This window comes from Phacochoerus africanus, chromosome X (assembly GCF_016906955.1).
Source record: "Phacochoerus africanus isolate WHEZ1 chromosome X, ROS_Pafr_v1, whole genome shotgun sequence".
Lineage (NCBI taxonomy): Eukaryota > Metazoa > Chordata > Mammalia > Artiodactyla > Suidae > Phacochoerus > Phacochoerus africanus.
The window spans coordinates 8,323,400-8,336,952 of NC_062560.1; the positions used below are offsets into that span (position 1 = coordinate 8,323,400).

Genomic DNA, 13,553 nt, shown 5'->3' on the forward strand with positions numbered 1-13,553 from the left:
ACGGGTTGACCTGAGAAATGGCCATTCTCCTTGGAGGCCTGATGGGGGCGCCCTCCGTCACCCAGGGCAGGAAGCCTTAGCTCAGAGCCTGACGGTGGACAGTGCAAAGCATGAGCAGGAGCAGGCTCTCTGGAGGCTGGATGATGCACGCCGGCTTAGAGGGATCTCAGGCAGGTTCTGCTGCAGTAAAGAAAAGCCAGTCTCCGCAGGTCATGCTGGTTGGTGCCATTGATATAAGAATCTCCAAATGATGAGTTTTTTTCTTTGTTTGTTTTTATTACTCAATGAATTTATTACATTTGTAGTTGTACAATGACCATCACAATCCAATGTTATAGGATTTCCATCCCACAACCCCAGCACATCCCCTCACCCCCCAAACTGTCTCCTTTGGACACCATAAGTTTTTCAGTCTGTGAGTCAGTATCTGTTCTGCAAAGTTCATTCTGTCCTTTTTTCAGATTCCAGATGTCAGTGAAAGCATTTGATGTTGGTGTCTCATTGTATGGCTGACTTCACTTAGCATGATAATTTCTAGGTATAAGATATGAAACTTAAACAAGAAGAGATGCAGAATACAATAACTGAAATAAAAAAATTCACTAGAAGCAGCTAACAGCAGAATACAGGGGGCAGAAGAACGAATAAGCGAGGTGGAGGACAGATTAGTGGAAATTACAGATGCAGAACAGAAAAGAGAAAAAAGATTGAAAACAAATGAAGAGAGTCTCAGAGAACTCTGGGACAACGTGAAACGCACCAACATCCGTATTATAGGGGTGCCAGAAGAAGAGAGAGAGGAGACAGAAAAAATATTCCAAGAGATAATTGCCGAAAACTTCCCTAACATGGGAAAGGAACCACTCACTCCAATCCAGGAAGCCTGACGAGCACCATATAAACTAAACCCAAGGAGGAACACCCTGAAACATATTAATCAAACTGACCAAAATTAAAGACAAGGAGAAAATATCGAAAGCAGCTAGGGAAAAGAAACAAATAACATACAAGGGAACCCCAGTAAGGTTATTGGCAGATTTTTCAGCAGAAACTCTGCAGGCCAGAAGGGAGTGGCACGATATACTTAACATGATGGAAGGAAAAACCCTCCAACCAAGATTCCTTTGACCCAGCAAGGCTCTCATTCAGATTTGAAGGAAAAATCAAAACCTTCTCAGATAAGCAAAAAGCTGAGAGAATTCAGCAACACTAAACCAGCCTTACAACAAATACTAAAGGAACTTCTCTAGGCAGAAAAGAAAAGGCTGCAACCGGAAACAAAAATGCCACAAATGACAAGGCTCACCAGTAATAAAAGTATATATACAGTAAAGATACGAAATCATCCATGCACAATTATACCACCAAAATCAGAAATCGTGAGAAGAGGTGGGTACAAATGCAGGACACTGGCGATGAACTTGCAATTAAGAGACCAACAACTTAAAACAATCTCATATATATAGAGAGAGAGACTCTTATATCAAATGATGAGCTTTTAGATGTGGAATCAGAGTGGGGATGGCTCCAGGAGGGGCTGGCATGATGATGAAGTGGCACAAGGGAGGCCTTGTGGTGCTGGAACAACGCGGTTCTGGATCCTGGCTGCCTGATGTAGTGAAACTGCAGCCCTGCACACACCATACCCATCACCCCCCTGGGTCTGGATGTTGGACTGCGGGGCCATAAAAGGCGATCACGGGGTGAAGGGTACATGGGGGACCCCCCCTGTAATATCTTTGCAGCTTCCTGGAAATCTACAAGCATTTCAGAATTCAAGCATAAAAACAAAAGCAAAGTCAATCTTGCTGTGCCTGGAATCGTGCTGTCAAGCCTCAGTGGCCACGCGAGGGACCCTCAGAATAGCTGGGCCCCATTATCTGTCAGTCCCCCACACTGAATGGTGAGCTCATGGTGGGGGGCAGGGGGACAGCCCCCAGAGTCCAGAGCGTCCTGTAGGCGTCTAGGTGGCAAGGTTCAGCAGGCATTAGTGCTTATGGCCAGGCGCCGGCCACATCCCCTGAACCTCCCAACAGGATGTCCCTCTTCCAGGCGAATTGATTGCACGTCCGAATGCAGAGACCGGCCCAGGAGTTCGTGGTTTGGCTCGTGCAGTGTTGTAACCAAGAGCAGCTGTGGGCTTGGCTCTCTGGCCCCAGGATCCTCCTAGCGACCGAGTGGCTCTAGGTTTTTTGTTCCTCGGGACCCATGGGGCTGTGGTGAAACGCTCTGTGGGGAGGTGACAGAGAGAGGCACAGGGAAAAAGCCAGTGCTGCCTCTTGGCCAAACCCTGCCACCCACACGCTCTGTGCCGGGATGGAGCTGAGGGGGTCCGTTGCTGACGTCGCAGAGGGCAGACGCAGGTGCAGGGCTCACCTTTTACTTAAAGATGGAAGACAGAGGACCCTTGCTGGCTCCGCGCGTTAGGGACTCGGTGTTGTTTCAGCAACAGCTCTGGTCGATGCGGCGGTGCAGGTTCAATCCCTGGCCTGGGAATTTCCACATGCCACTCTTGTGTGGCCCCAAACCGAGGAAAAGGAACATGGCAAACAGGAAGGGGCAATCTGACTTAGCGTATCCTGAGCAAGTTGGATTCCTCTCCCAACTCAGGGCTGGCCTGTCTTTAAGAAACACGCACGAGACACAGTCAGAGATGGAGCAGTTGATGAAGAGCTGATGGGAGGCTTGCAGGACTTGATCCTCCGAGCAAGGAAGTGCCCGAGAGAACAAGGGTGCTGAGAAGAACAAGTCTCCTAGGGAGGTTGGAGAAGGGAGGCGGGCCAGCCCCGTCCCCCAAACCCTACAGAGGTCTTGGAGCCACGGGCCCCTGAGAAGGGCCCAGGAGCCAGAGACGGTGTCCACCCTAAGGCCACTGAGTCCCCTGACAGGGTTCCTGGCAGCTGTAAGCAGCTTCCAGCTGGTAGGGTGCCTTGCTGTGCTGCAGGCGTTTCTTCGGTGGGGATATCGCCTGCATAGGCTGTGAAATCTTGTTCCTCTCCTCTCTCTGCTCTCCGTGGAGAACAGACCCAATCAGCCCACCTCCAGTGACACCGTGGGTGCGGGAAGGGGTAGGAGCAGCTGCGTGCTTCCCCCCATCCTGTCTCACCCGTGCCCAGGGAGCAAGAGACTCTGTGTGCCCAGGACACACAAAGTGTCCCCGGGTCTCTGTCTGGATGCATCTGGTCAGTCCTGCAGATGTGAAAGGCAGGTCTTTCAGGTGTGTGAGGCATGGAGGCCACATGGACACTGCAAGTGCTTTTTTTTTTTTTTTTTTTTATTGTGTTGCTAGGCTTCTTGACGATGCTGTTACTTTAAGTCCACTGGCCTCTGGGCACACGTGGTAAATGCACATGTCCCCACCCCTTTGCTGCCCCACAGCCCCCGCTCTCGACGTGGACTGGCAGAACAACACTACCTTTGCCTCCTGCAGCACGGACATGTGTATTCACGTCTGCAGGCTCGGCTGCGACCGCCCCGTCAAAACCTTCCAAGGACACACAGTAAGTGCCAGTGCTGGTTGCAGGGCTCAGGGTCGTGAGGATGTGCTGGGAGGTGGGAGCTGACGCGTTACGCCTGGGTTTAAAAGATGCTGTGGAAGGAATTCCGTCGTGGCGCAGTGGAAATGAATCTGCTGGCATCCATGAGGATGCAGGTTTGACCCCTGGCCTCGCTCCGTGGGTTAAGGATCTGGTGTGGCTGTGGCTGTGGTATAGACCAGCAGCTACAGCTCTGATTTTCGACCCCTAGCCTGGGAACCTCCATATGCTGTGGGTGCGGCCCTAAAAAGACCAAAAAAAAAAGAAAAGAAAAGAAAAGAAAGAAAAGATACTGTGGAAAAAGTTCCCGTTGTGGCACTTGGGGATCAGCAGCATCTTTTCAGTGTCAGAACACAGGTTCAGTCCCCAGCCAGCACAGTGGGTTAAAGGATCCAGGGTTGCCATAGCTACAGCATTAGGTCACAACTGCCTGCAACTTGGATCTGACCCCTGGGCCTGGAACTGCATGTGCTTAGAGGCAGCCAAAAAGGGGGAAAAAAATAAAAAAAGATACTGTGAGAATGCCTGTTGTGGCACAGTAGGTTAAGGATTCAGCATTGACACAGCTGCAGTGTAGGTTGCAGCTGCAGCTCAGATTCCACCCCTGGCCTGGGAATTTCCACATGCCTTGGGTGCAGCTGAAAAAGGAATGGAAAACAAACAGGTATTGTAATGCAGACCAGTTAAGCAGCCCTTTGCTGCTTGGGCTGTTGGAGCTATCCCAGGGGGTAGGCTGATTTACGCATTACCCACCTGGGTAAGCAGTTAAAAAAAAAAAGGACCAGAGTTGGACCAGTTGTTGGATTTTGCAGGAAGGACTTTATGGCAGCTATTCTTACCGGGCCACTTTGCTGTACAACAGAAATTGACAGAACATAGTAAATCAATGATACTTCAATAAATAAATAAAGGAGCTATTATTATGAAGACATAAAGGAAAGGCTACTTGTAATGAGTGAATAGATGGGGAATAGCAGCAGAGAAAGGAAAACTCTGTCAAATGGAAATCTCAGAACTGAGACTACAGTGTCCGAAATGAAAATCTTATTGATGGAGAGATTACAGAAATACCTTTTGTGAAGCACAAGAGCGATCGTAGAACTAGCTGGTCTGAAGGACTGTTAAATGACTGAACAAATGAATAGAGAGGCTTCATGACCTATGTGGCGATATGAAGCCCTCTGTCATGTGTGTAATGCAGAGTAAAGAGAAAGAAACAGAAAACTTACTTGCAATGATGGCCAGATTTTCCTGAATTTGTTGGCAAAGATCTACACTCAATCCAAGAAGCTCAGACACCAGCCAGATTCTTACGGAATTGTTTTTTTCATTATTTTTTATTGAGGTGTAGTTGATTTACAAGATTATATAAGCTTCAGGTGTACAACACAGTGATGCACGATCTTTAAAAAAGTATCCTCCGTTTTTTATACTTATTATGAAATTTTGGCTCTATTCCCTGTGCTGTGCAGTGGATCCTCATAGCTTATTTATTTAACACGTAACAGATGGTACCTCTTACTCCCCTGCCCCCTTCTCGCCCCTCTCCCTTTTGTCCCCCCAGTGGTCACCAACCACCTGCTTGTTCTCTGTAGCTGAGTCTGCTTCTTTTTTGTTACATTCCTTAGTTGGTATTACCGATTCCTCAGATAAGTGATATCTGTCTTTGTCTGACTGACTTCACTCAGCATCATACCCTCCAAGTCCTCGTTGCTGCAAATGGCCATTGCATTCTTTTTCGTGGCTGAGTCGTATTCCATCATATATATGTCCCACATCTCTGTCTACTCCTCTGTCAGTGGGTCTTGGTTGTTGTGACTCGTGCAGTATGCACCCTAGGCCGCGTGCATCTTTTCAAGTTGGTGTTTTGTCTGTCTCATCAAATTCTTCAGCATAGCCCTTGAGGGCTTGCTTCCCCCAGCAGACCTCTCTGGTGTCCCCCCCCACCCCTTCCTCCTGGAAGACCTGCTGCCTTTGGGCACCTCCCACCTGCACAGCTTCCCCCCTTGGCCCTCTCACAGCATCCCTTGCCACTAACTTCACTGACATCGATTGCAATGACCTTGGCATTTGCCTGTCTCTTTAGTACCTACTTTTTCCAGCTCCCATCCCTATAGGTCCCTGCTTCCCAAAGAAGATGCTTTCAGCGCACAGGACCGGTTGTCCTGTTGACGTCTCATTGTGGCTACAAATGGACCCTGCTCTTTGCGTTTCTATTTCTTCTCTAATCCTAAACTGTCCCTGAGCTTTTAACAGGAAGTCTTGGCGGTCCTGCTGTGGCTCACCGGGTTTAAGAACCTCACCTAGTGTCCTTGAGGATGTGGGTCCGATCCCTGGCCTCCACCAGTGGTTAAGGATCCGGCATTGCCATGAGCTGTGGTGTAGGTCGCAGATATGGCTCGGATCTGGTGTCGCCGTGACTGTGGTATAGGCCTCAGCTCCAGCTTTCACTCAGCCCCTGCCCTGGAAACGTCCATTTGCTGCAGGTGCAGCCCCCAAAAGGAGAAACAGATTAGGAAGTCTTTGTGACTTTCCCACTGCCCCATTTGGGACTGGACTACCATTGTTCCCCTTGGCTCTTTAAATCGGTTTTACTGCAACCCCTCAGCCTGCACCCGACAGGAGCTAAAGCCCATTTCTTCCTGAGACCCTCTGAGCCACTTCCGGATGCTTCCTGGGAATCGTGATTTGGCTGCAGGATGAGGGAGTGGAAGGTCATGCTCCCCCTGGAAGATCAAAGCTGGTTGGCTGGGGACAGTCAGGGGGGACCAGCCCCCTCTTCCCAGGCCCTCAGAGGTCCACCCTGGGCTTCTGCAGCCAGCAGTTCCAGTCTGGGCCACCTGAGGTGCCTCTGCCTCGCTCGGCTGAGCCTGGCCCAGGCTGCACCCCCGACCCACACCAGCTTCCTGGGGGTCCTGCGGGGCTCGCTTCCCTGTGTGCTCTCACCCTGCAGCCTGACCTCCTCGTCCCCTCAGCTCACCCGCGGGCAGGCGGGCTCCTTAGACTTGCGGCTTCCCTTCCCGCTCCTTCCCCGGGACCCTCCACCATCACCCTTCCACCCCATGGAGTCCAGACACAGCCTTGTCGCTTCTCCTCTCCCTCCCTGCAGAACACAGTGACCTTAGCAAGCAGCCTGATCGTGCAAGTTCTCATCCGAACCAGAGCCCTTAGGAGGGCGAGAGGGACGGGGAAGTTAGCTACAAGTGTGAAGTGAGTTAACCGTTGGGTGGGGGCAGCAGGAAATAGAAACAGTTCCCTGCTGGAACTAGGAGGCCTGAGACCCCCGTGCCTGGCTCCCCTCATTCCTCTGGGCACACCGTTCCCCCCCGCTCCACTTTCTGCAGGTGACATCTTCCTAAACCCGTGTCCCCTTCTCCCTCGCCCGTGGGGAGCATGTATTTGCCGTTATACTCCGGGATTTAGCCTCCAGGTTCCCTGGCCCTGGCACTGGCAGCCTCGTTCCTTCCTGCCCCCCCTGTGGCCCCCCACACCTGCATGCTGGAAGTTTCCACGTGTGCTGAGGTGCCGTGCGTTGTTCACTTGGCTCTTTGCTCTGGATTTCGGCCCCGCCACCCCTGCAGGATTTCGTTTCTCCTCTGGGTGTGTTCCTAACAGTGACCCCTTGTGTCCCCTCTCCCTTGTTCACCTGTGCCTGGCGGAGGATGTGTGCTTAGGTCCCATCGTGTTGGGCCTGGGTCATCAGACTCCTTGTCTCTTAGCATTTCCTCCTCCCCTCAGCACCAAAGGAGGAATGTCTTGAGAGTTAGATGGGGGGGGTAGCTGTTGTAGTAAAAGTGTGTAGGGGAGTTCCTGTCGTGGTGCAGTGGTTAACGAATCTGACCAGGAACCATGAGATTGTGGGTTCGATCCCTGGCCTTGCTCAGTGGGTTAGGGATCTAGTGTTGCCGTGAGCTGTGCTGTAGGTCGTAGACACAGCTCGGGTCCCGCGTTGCTGTGGCTGTGGTGTAGGCCGGCGGCTACAGCTCCGATTAGACCCCTAGCCTGGAACCTCCATATGCCATAGGACAGTCCTAGAAAAGGCAAAAAGACCAAAACAAAACAAAACAAAAGTGCACAGGAAAATGACTTTCAAGTCCGCTTTAAAATATCCATGGTCTTCCCTGGGGTTGTGGGGCTGCCCTTATTCTTTGTAAATTCATTTGGCTCCCTTCCTGGTTGTGACTTTTCCTTGGAGAAATACCAATGCAGGTGGCTGGTTACATATGGAATGTGACCGTGCGTTCTGTCTAAATGAAGAGGGCGCAGTAAGGAAAGCGGGAGTGTGCACGTGTCTGGGGTGCATTCAGGGTGAATGCCTCTCTGCCTCTGGAGGATGGCGCGCTCCTGCCCCCTACTGGAGGATGGTGTTACGACGCCCAGGCCTTTATTTTGGAAACCCTTTGCTCTCTTTCAGAATGAGGTCAATGCCATCAAGTGGGATCCTTCTGGGATGTTGCTAGCGTCCTGCTCCGATGACATGACATTAAAGGTAAAGCAGCCTGCAAGGCTGGGCCGTGTGGCCGCAGACAACCCCATACTCGACGTGGGTCTTAATAGTCCCTGCTTCTCCAGCCGGTTATCTGTCGTGAGCCTCTGCCATTCTTCCTCTTTGCAGCAGAGATGTCCTGCAGTTAACTCCTCTTGTCAGTCAAGAGCCTGCTAAGGGCTCTTCCCTTCCTGTGGCCTGCTTTAGGGCGCCCCCTGGCGTCCATCCGGCCCCTCTGCCTGGGCAGCACCTGCCACTTTGCCAGGTGCGCGCGCGCGCACACACACAGAGGCAGTGAGCTTCCCGAGGGCCAGACACCTAGTGAACGCTCCCGGGAGGAATGATGTTGCACCATCCCCTGCTGACACTCTTCCCCATCTGTTGTCTAGATCTGGAGTATGAAGCAGGATACGTGTGTCCATGACCTGCAAGCTCACAGCAAAGAGATCTACACCATAAAGTGGAGTCCCACCGGGCCTGCCACCAGCAACCCAAACTCCAACATCATGCTGGCAAGGTAACACCAAGAGGGCCCTCGGCCCCCACTCGGTCCTAAAAGCCGCTGCGCTCACGGGGACAGAGCCGGCAGCACGGCTGGCAAACGTTAGTCCTGCCCAGAGACACCAGAAACCTCAGCTAAGGTGTCTTGCAAGTGTGTTTACGGCCTTCCCAAGTAAACGAAGAGGTAGCTCGCTTTGAAAGGGCCCCCAGATGGTGCCACGTGCTGCCTCACTTGAGGGAAGGCATCTCTTAACCACGAAGCTGGTCAGAGAAGTTGTTACACGTCGAGGCTGCCAGCACTTGGCTTTGGCGAAGGCTTCTATCACGACGGACAAAGGACGCGACTCGGCTTGGCCCTTGGGCTTCGTTTCCTTGGCTGCCTTGCAGGTCAGATCTGACCTGACCATGGATACGGCGAACCCCTCAGACGCCTGACGCCTGCTTTGGAGGGACTGGAGTCAGTCAAGCCCCGGAATTGGGAGCTGGTTCTCAGGGGCCCCGTGGCCTCCCCAAAACCGTGTCACTTGGGCCGCGGTCACGGGAACTGCCTGGTCCCGATGCCCCATCGCGTGGAACGCTCCACTCCCAGTGTGACAGTGGATGTTTTTGTTTGTTTTGTTTTTTTTTTAATAAAGTTGAGACGAGGAGGCTGAAGAGGTTCTGAGAGTGACTTCCAGGATACCCAGGGGTCTGGAAATCATGATCCCACGAAACAGGGGTGTCTGTTCAGCCTGAGGGCCAGGAGACAGGGAGGAAGTGGCCGGCGGTGGGGGGGGGTCTGTGTAGCTGCAGAGAATGGGATTGTGCTGGGAGGGGGCACGGCCCTCCTCTTGCCGAGGGAGAGCCCCCTGTCCTTGCCGTGGGGCACGTGGCCTCACCCGGCAGCGAGGACTCTTGCTGCTGAAAAGTGTTCCACCCAAGGCCACCTCTTAGAAAACACTGGAAGGGCTTCCTGCATTAGCTGAGCGCCTGAACCAGAAAAATACAAAGGCAGTTACACTATTTCAAGTGGTTCTCCAGAAATCCACAGCAGTGTCTCGAACGTAGAACATGATAATCTTTTTTTGGATGACTTGGAGGGTGCTTTTGGATCCCATAGTACCCGGGAATAAATGAGCTTTGTAGATGACACGCATAAATGCCACGTGCCAGTACCTGGCAGTGCCTGCAGAGAGAAGGAGCGCCAGGTGAAACAGCTTTGCGGTGTGTCCTGGTCTTTTACACGTGGAAGTGACTAAAACATTGCAGCTCCCAGGGGTGTGATTGTATGTCTGGATGTGATTGTGTTTTAATTTGCCTTGGTTTTAAAGTTTTATTCAGTCAGTTTGCTATTTTCCCACACACGGCTCTCGGCGTTACTGGAGCTGGCGACGATGGATGCTGTGCTTTCAATTGTGGGAGCGTTTTAGAAAACGGAGTGAGTGCAGACTTAGGTATATCCTTCGTGTCTTGGGGAAATGCAGAAACAAATGAGTGCGGCTCTCCACTTTCTTCCCGAATCACAGCTCCAGGAGAAGGGGAAGGTTTGTTGGACGGCCGCGGCTTGGTGTTCAGGGGACCTGTGTCACCTTTGAGAAGAGAAAGGGCCAGCCTGCTTTTTGTCCCTGGAAACGTAGGCGCTGGGGACGGAGGAGCCGTCGGTCCGGCCTCTTCGGGGAGCCGCGAGGGAGCCGCGAACCTCCGCGGTGACGCTCCTCTCCTGTCTTTGCAGCGCTTCGTTTGACTCTACGGTTCGGCTGTGGGACGTGGAGCGGGGCGTTTGCATCCACACGCTCACCAAACACCAGGAACCCGTCTATAGTGTAGCTTTTAGCCCTGATGGCAAATATCTGGCCAGTGGCTCCTTTGACAAGTGTGTGCACATCTGGAACACGCAGGTAAGCCCCCTGCCCCGCGACTGCGGCCGGTCCTTTCCGAGAGGAGCCCCGCTTGGTCACGTTTGGGTACCGCGGGCTCAGCACGGCACTGGGGAAGCCGTGCCTGGGGGCCACCTCGGCCCAGCCCGCTTCCCCGGGTGGGTGGGCGGGCCACAGCTGGGCACCTGCTGCCTGTGGGTCTCCCTGCAAGGGACACCCGTCCACTCCTGTCCCTTCTTCTGAGCCCTTGGCAGGAAACTGTCCCAATGCCGCCAACTCTTGGGGCACAAGCAGTCATGCTGGAAAATCATAACCCAGGCACCTTCCCAGCCACTGTGCTCCCCCGTGGCTACTGAGGTCGGGGTCAAGGGTCCTTGCCTTCGAGCTTTGCGGGGGACCAGCCGTCTGGTGTGAGGCCAGCCAGCCCTGACCACCTGCGTGCCCCCCAGGCTCCTGAGGCTTCTCCGTGGAGCACGTTGCAGAGTAGGGGCCACGTTTGTTGGCTATTGTCAGGGCATTTTGATTTCTTTTTTTTTTTTTTTTGGTCTTTTTAGGGCCACACCCTCGGCACATGGAGGTTTCCAGGTTAAGAGCTAAATCGGAGCCACAGCCGCCAGCCTACACCACAGCTCACGGCAACGCCAGATCCCTAACCCACTGAGCGAGGCCAGGGATCAAACCCACAACCTCATGGTTCCTAGTCAGTTTCTTAACCTGCTGAGCCGTGACGGGAACTCCCAGCGTTTTGATTTTTTGAAGGGAAGTGTTTTTGGTTTGGGTAGCAGAGGGAATGTCAGTATCGGGTTATCCTGTCAGAGAAGTGAAAGGAGACGGTGTTTGTGTGCAGGTAGTCCCTGCGGTGTCTCTGGCCACACCTGAGGATGAGACAGTTCCAAATATGCCGAGTAGGCGGGCACAGGAGCGAGGGGCGGGTATAACTGTCACGTGGGGCGGCCAGCTCTATGCTCTCCTGTAACAGCAGCGTGGGCCTGGAATTCCCTGCAGGCGGCTGGTGGCCCCTCGTGTATGACCTCAGGATGGGTGAAGAGGCCTCCCCTCTCCTGTGTTTAATTTTTTTTGCCACACCTGTGGCAAGAGGAAGTTCCCAGGCCAGGGATCGAATGCATGCCTCAACAGCAACCAGCGCCACAGCGGCGACCATGCCAGATCCTTAACCCACTGAGCCACCAAGGAACTCCTTTTTTCATTTTTTTTTCTCCTCTTTTTTTTTGTTTTTTTTTTCCTTTTTCTTTTTTGGCCACTCTGTGGCGTATGGAGTTCCCAGGTTAGGGTTCAGAACTGAGCCACAACATGGGGTCCTTAACCCACTGTGCCCGGCCTGGGGTCGAACCTGCGTCCCAGTGCTCCAGGGATGCTGCCAGTCCCGTTGAGCTATAGTAGGAAGTCCCTGTTTTGTTTTTTGTTTTTCTAACCACACTTGAAGCATGTGCAAGTTCCAGGGCCAGGGATCAAACCCCTCACTACAGCAGTTACCATGCCAGATCCTTAACCAGCTACACCACAAGGGAACTCCTTTTTTAAATGTTCACTCTTTTCTCCTCTCCTTTTTTTTTGTCTTTTTGTATTTTCCTCTTTTCTAGGGCTGCACCCGTGGCATATGGAGGTTCCCAAGCCAGGGGTCTAATCGAAGCTGTCGCTGCTGGCCTACACCACGGGCACAGCCACTTGGGATCTGAGCCGCATCTGTGACCTACACCATAGCTCATGGCAATGCCGGATCCTTAACCCACCGAGCGAGGCCAGGGATCGAACCTGAAATGTCATGGTTCCCAGTCAGATTCGTTAACCACTGCGCCACAACGGGCACTCCCTCTTCTCCTATTTTAATTCCACCCACGTTCGTGATTCTCTCTGGCCTGGTTGACACCTAGCTGACCTTGCTTCTCCCTTGTGCCAGGGGTGGGGGTTGTACATGAGCCGCCTTCACCTTAACTGACCTGGCGCCAAGGCCCACTGAGACCTCGGGCTCCCCGGAAACCTCCTGCCATGAACCGTGTCTTCTCGGCGAGCACGAGGCCGTCAGTAGCGGCCCTCAGGTGGAACCAGCCCGAGCCGAGCCTCACAACCTAGGCAGGAGCCCCAGAAAGCGCACAGCCCGGGTTAACGTGCAGGTGTCTGTCTGCGGAAGGGAGTGATGGATGGACGCATAAATGACGTCATCGGTTAGGTGCTGCCTGCCGTGCTGGCGGCAGCTCATCGAGGCACTGTCCCCCTTTTTCTGTAAATCACAGAACTCTTTGGGACATCTTGATGGATGCTTTCTCTCAACATAAAAACACCCACCATGTGCTGGGCCTGCCTCAGTCTCCCCACCGCCCTCCCCAGGCTGGCAGTGACCCTGGGAGGTGTGACCTGGGCAGGTCCACGGTGGTAAGTCTGGGAGACAGGTTTCTACAGCCACCAGGGCGCTTACAGAAAACGCCGCGAGCTTCTGTTTTGAAAACGTCTGTGACGACGTGCCGGGGACCACGTCGGTGTCCTGCACACCCCGTTTCATGGTGAATGATGACGGCTTTGCTTTGCAGAGTGGAAGTCTGGTCCACAGCTACCGCGGCACTGGCGGCATCTTCGAGGTGTGCTGGAACGCCCGAGGGGACAAAGTGGGCGCCAGCGCGTCCGACGGCTCTGTAAGCGGCACCTGGGCTTTGCTGGGGGCAGGCGGGGAGGGTGCGAGGGCTGAGTTTGAGAGTCAGAGCCCGTCCTCACAGGGCTCCCAGGGCTGTGATGCGTCTCCAAGGGGCATGGCCAGCGCCCGGCAAGTGTGCGCTGGGTGGAGGAGAGTTCGGGCTGCATCCACTGGGTCAGCCCCACATCTGAGAGTGGCCGTCTCTTCACCACTTCCAGAATGACCTTCTCTCTGGACATGAGGCAGTGTCCGGGGGCATTTGGGGGGTCACTGCTTTGGTAAAGGCCACCAGCATGTGGTGGGTGGAGCCAGGGCTGCTGCGCCACCTCCTGCAGTGCCCAGGTTGCCCCACACCCGAGACAGGACTGGCCCCAAGTAGCCCAGGGGCCGAGGCCAAGACGCTTGCTCCTGTCTGGGCTCCATATTTGTGCTTCCAGCCCGCCGTCTGTCTGGTGAGAGAGGCATGACCTTCCAGTCTCCCGGGTCCCTTGCCCCGTTCTGGTCCCCTGAGACATCTAGCTGTTTGA

General features: G+C 53.6%; 1 protein-coding gene across 5 annotated transcripts in view; it reads left to right on the forward strand.

Moving 5' to 3' along the window:
• The window catches only part of TBL1X (transducin beta like 1 X-linked), a 244,773-nt gene that overhangs the window by 227,656 nt on the left and 3,564 nt on the right, over positions 1-13,553 (forward strand). For 4 of the 5 annotated variants that reach the window (XM_047764411.1, XM_047764410.1, XM_047764413.1 and 1 more), the window contains 5 exons: positions 3,379-3,500; positions 7,951-8,025; positions 8,412-8,539; positions 10,235-10,400; positions 12,926-13,027. In XM_047764411.1, coding sequence (XP_047620367.1) covers positions 3,379-3,500; positions 7,951-8,025; positions 8,412-8,539; positions 10,235-10,400; positions 12,926-13,027 — 593 coding nt within the window. The other variant, XM_047764412.1, reaches the window with a different exon arrangement.